We start from the raw sequence: 5,525 nt of genomic DNA, 5'->3' as shown, positions 1-5,525 counted from the left end.
GAAAGAAAGAAAGAAAGAAAGAAAGAAAGAAAATAAAGTGTGTGGTAAATCATCCTCCATCATGACAACACTCCAAGTCACACATCGCTATGGTGTACAGCAATTTCTATCAAATAAAAACATTATGGTGTGTTCTCATCCAACTGATTCACTGGATCTGGCACCATGCAACATCTGGCTCTGACCCAAAGTCAAAAGGACCATGAAAGGTAAACATTTTGAATCGATTCAGGACACTGAGGCAGGCATGACAACCCAACTAAACACACTCCCAAAAGAGGACTTGCAGAACTGCTTCAGAAAGTGGCAAGAACAATAGGATAAGTGTGTTTGAAGCCAGGGAGAGTGTTTTGAGGGGGGATTAATGGAAATGTGACTTTTACTGCAAATGATTATTTTTTTATTTTAAACATTCACCACATATTTTGATCATATTTCATATTTATTGCATAGTGTTATGCTTGGGAAGACTTTAATATAAGAAACCTCCATGTAATAACAACAGGGATTAAACTCAAGATAGAATGTTTCCATACAGTGTGATTTACCCTTGAAATTGACACACTGCCCTCTAGCCTTAGCCCCTTATGAATTCAGACTAAATGGAGAAGCAAAATCATGACTACATGCTTCCTACCATCTCTGAGGCAAATAATATTTTGTTCAAGCTTGATTCATAGAGAGAATTTAATGAATGAGATCTCTGACAAATAAAACAATATCCTCTGGCCTCTTTGTTACCTAATAATCTGTATTCCATTAATAAAAGAGATAAGAATAGCATGTATTGTCAGCATCTTTCTTGACAATGATATCACCCAAAATATCTGGTGTCAACTTCTGTTTGAGTATTTGAAGCCCATGGATTATGGGTTATTATAATTTTATATATAAAGGCAGGAACTGGGTCTCTATAGAAGGCAATAAAACACTATAAGCAAAATGTAGATGAGGTGTTGAAAAGTGGTAGTGGAATTATCAGATATTCTAAATGATCTGGGAAGATTAATAGGTCATCTTCATGAAAATATCACACCAAATAAAGTTGGTCCACATGAAGAGATAATATGATTTCCAAATCAGAAAAATACATATGATTTAGTTAATTTTCTCAGTGTCTGCCTTGTTCACTCAGATTATTTTTATACACGTTGCCTACTCATGATTAACATTAGAAGTCTGAAGCATAATTCTTCTTTAATCTTAACATGCTAAGTAATATTTTTAAAATTATATATTTAAAATAAATTGCAGATTCAAAAATGAGATATAGGTATACTTGAAATATTAATATGAACTATCTTTGTGTGGGGATAAGTGAAACAAGTTTTTTATATCTTATTTCTTATTTTATCTCCTGAAATCTGTAATAAGCACTATTAAGTCTGAAAAAGATTATATTATTTATGAGAGAAAGATGAGAAAAATCTTCCATTAACTAAAATAAATTTACAGTATTTACTATAGCAAACTCATCACATAGAACATAAGTCTATAGTCTCAAAAGAGGCATTTTACATGCAAAAACTGAAAATATGTTTGCCTAAGAAGTTATGAAAATATTAAAAATATATTTTAAACAATATATATATATTGAATTACACAATTATGACAATTTAAAAATATTTTTTGATCATCGGGAGTATTCACATAATAAATGTTTGTTTTCAATACATGACTTTTATTGCATCTTTAAAATATCACAAATAATTCTGAAAAATCATTCAACATTTTGGTGTTTCTGTAGCTAGACAGCTTATGTTATTCATTAGCCTGCTGAACTGTTTCTTTTTCAGAAACATACACAAAATCCTCAATTTTTTTGATACCCTTGTTTTTAACTGTTGTGGCTTGTTGAATCAAAGCAGCTGAATTTGATACAAGTTCAGTATCTTTTCCTTCAAGAATTAACTCATCTTTCTGGGCTTATGATATGGAAGAAGGAACACCAGACCTCATCTGAGCCCTGCAAATGTGTTTTTCACCCAAAAAATTTTGGATTTCAATAAGGGAACCATTCTCCTGAATAACAATGTTGATGGGAAAAAGAGCACACACAGGCCTCATCTTATAACTGAAGCCCAATGTAACACCCTTGATCATGTTCTGTTCATGACTACACACAGTGTGAAGAGCAGTCAGTTTCTTTCTATTTCCCCACCATTTATCAACCCAGAGCCTCTTCTTTTTCTTTCCAAAGAGACTGAGTTCTACATTAATATGCATGAAGTCCCTCTAGAGGGTGCCTTTCAGGATTTTCACAGTAACTGTGGTCCCTTTACAGTGATATCCACATTTTTCTGGAATGTCAACAGTCTGATTGCAGATAATGGTCTTCATCCTCGCAGTAGATGCAGCAAAGAGCACATAATAAATGCTTTTCATTATGCCCAAGTCATAGAACCTCAGGAAAAATTTCCTACAGTTCAATAATCACACAAGGCTTTCCTGAAAGCAACAATTCTTCATTGAAAATAAGTGACACATTTCTCTGCTGCCTCATTTTCTTTTCCTGGTCCAGAGCTTTTGCATGGCACTTTTCATCTCTCCATTTCTCAGAGTATAGATTAAGGGGTTCAACATAGGGGTGATAACGGTGTAAAACACAGTCAAGGACTTATCAATCGGTAAGGTACAAGGAGGTCTCACATATATGAAAATACAAGGGACAAAGAACAGGACCACCACAGTAATGTGGGAGCCACAGGTGGATAAGGCTTTGCGCTTCCCTTGCTGACTAAGATTCTTCAGCGAGTGCAGAATCACCCCATAGGAGATGAGCAACAGCACAAAGATGACCACACAGATGGCGCCATTATTAGCAACCACAGTGAGACCAATAATGTAGGTGTCAGTGCAGGCAAGTTTTAATAAGGGGTACATGTCACAGACGAAGTGGTCAATGACATTGGGGCCACAGAAGGGAAGGTTGTAAACAAAAAGAAGTTGAACTACAGTATGCAAGAAACCTCCAACCCAGGCCAGCAGCAGCAGCAGAGTGCACACTCGTTGATTCATGATCGTCAAATAATGCAAGGGTTTGCAGATGGCCACGTAGCGGTCATAGGCCATGACCACCAGGAGTATAATCTCAGCACCACCAAATAAGTGCTCCATAAAAAGCTGGCTCATACAAGCTTGGAAAGAAATGGTTTTCTTCTCACAGACCAAGTCTATAATCATATTTGGGGTAATTGTAGTAGAATAAACAACATCCATAAATGATAAGTAGCCAAGAAAGAAGTACATAGGGGCATCCAGGGTTGGGCTGACCACGACAGTCACAACAATGAGTAGGTTGCCCACCATTGTCACAATGTAGATGAACAAGAACACAACAAACAATGTTTTCTGACCTTGAGGGCTCTGAGTGAGCCCCAAGAGGACAAACTCGGTCACATTGTTCCTTTGTTCCATGGGTCCTGCTGTATGTCTTATTTCAGGGCTCAGGACACAATAACCTGTAAATATTTGCATCACTAGTGACTTTCTGAAATCTGAAGACAATTTGTTTATTCATTTAACAAATAGGCATTATGATTTGTTATCTTGCAGTAATTTCCAAGATTATAAGAATATAAGACCGATTAAAACATGGTCCCTAACCTCAACCATCTTACAGACTAGAGGAGAAGTAATTAGAGACATGTGTGAGAAATGACACATTATAAAATGAATGTGTTGCCACACATAGCTTTATGTCTGGAAGCTAATAAAATTGTACACACAGCTAACACCGTATATAAAAATAAAAATTTATTCAAGTTTTAATAAAAAACTACAGCAAGATTTAATTTATGTTTACTTTCTAGTTAATAAAGGAGATGACTTTCTATATTTTAGAGGTGTAAGACCTTCTTAAGTAGTCACTGAAATCTGAAATGGACAATATCAAATTTTGTTAAGGATTTAGGGATATATTCAACAAAGTTAATAGACAAAAGTAGTTTGGGGAAAACATTTGCATGTTACCGGTTACACACAGAGTTAATATCTAAAATAGACAAAAGAGATTTAGGTAATTAACAAATGAAAGACAAACACACCAATAGCAAAGTGGATCAATCATATAAATAGGCAATTAAAGGAAGACTACAATGAAATGGCCAATAAAAATATAATGATAAAATGCCGAAACTCACCTGTATATTGAAATTCAAGGAACAGCTTGCTAACTACAATGTGAACTTGGATTTCTGAAAGTCACTCAGTCGAGTTCTACAAATGCTGCATCATACAATTTTTTTAACAGATTAACAAAAAATGCTTTCAGATCCTATTAATTGAAACTATCAGGAGATCTATATAAATATCTGCATATTAAAATGTACCCAAGTAGTTACACTTAAAATTAGTTTGCAAGAATACTGATGCTAGGGAAAATAAATTTATTCTGGATCTTTATAATATGAAAATATCCAAACACTATTACAGAATTCGATTAATCCCCACATATTTCAGTACTCACACAGGACATGATTGTTCACAAGAAACACATCAGAGAAATTTTATAAGACTGTGAATTTTCACACCAGCAATGTCCTCTTGCACAATGTAAAGTCTAGTTCAGAATCTTATGGATAAATATATTCCCTGGGTTACCTGCATAACAAGAAAGCCACTCAATCTATGTTCTGGGCCATGGTGTCCTCTCTCTTGCCCTCCCTGCACTGATGCCATCTCTGTGGACACGGAGAGCAAGACAACATATGTCCCATCACTAACCCTGAACTGTTTCCATGGGACCAACTCTTTCCATGCTGCTGGGAAATCTAACTCATCTCAGTGTTTCTGAAAAAATCCTGCCTTTCAAATTGTTGGGATTTTCAAAAGGAATATGAATGTCCTGTTACCTAAAGAATTCTGAATCTTGATTGTGAACAGAGACCCAAAATATTCATTTCTGGCAGAATTTGTCCTAATAACAAACATTGTTAAATCAACATTTTCATAGGAGTGAAAATTGTGACTTGTGTATGAATTATTTGGATAAATATTTTACAGTTTGTGTTTTATAGTAACAAAAGATAAAACAGTGAAACAGCCTTTACATCATCATGATGCTTAATCAGTTACACTGGCCTGCCTTCATACAGCATTGTTGAACTTGGGTTACCTGAAGGATGGAGAATGGTTTCTTATACATACTTTATGCAGTGAATCCATCATTTCAATTCCTGAAAAAGCTCGTCATGTAAATAGCAATACAGACAAACACTCTCTGAGGTAAGGACAAAGGCCTGTAAACATTTTATCTACATTGGAACTGCAACATGGATTACTGAGTCATCCAGTAGGTGCATCTCCAAGGGTGATTCTTCTCTAATTACATTCATTGGGACCTTGATCATAATTGTGAGTACTGTAGACTCGGCATCTCCAGGGATGCCACCAGGATAATCACCATGTAGAACAGCATTTACAGAACTGTGTCCTTGGGAAATCATAAAAAAATAACTTGAGGTCAAATGACCAAAGGGGAAAAGTCCAGTCTGAGCAGAAATGAAATCTGTAAAAACTCTCTT

At 35.4% G+C, this 5,525-nt stretch overlaps 1 protein-coding gene across 1 annotated transcript; it reads right to left on the bottom strand.

Annotated features, from left to right (window-relative positions):
- Positions 1-2,499: 2,499 nt before the first annotated feature.
- Positions 2,500-3,417, bottom strand: LOC109390194 (olfactory receptor 4A15-like). Its single transcript, XM_019656336.1, has one exon. The coding sequence runs from the start codon at positions 3,415-3,417 to the stop codon at positions 2,500-2,502; it is 918 nt and encodes a 305-aa protein (XP_019511881.1).
- Positions 3,418-5,525: the final 2,108 nt, after the last annotated feature.

This window comes from Hipposideros armiger, unplaced genomic scaffold (genome assembly GCF_001890085.2).
Source record: "Hipposideros armiger isolate ML-2016 unplaced genomic scaffold, ASM189008v1 scaffold_258, whole genome shotgun sequence".
In the NCBI taxonomy this organism is placed as follows: Eukaryota; Metazoa; Chordata; class Mammalia; order Chiroptera; family Hipposideridae; genus Hipposideros; species Hipposideros armiger.
This window is presented reverse-complemented; position numbering and strand designations above follow the sequence as displayed.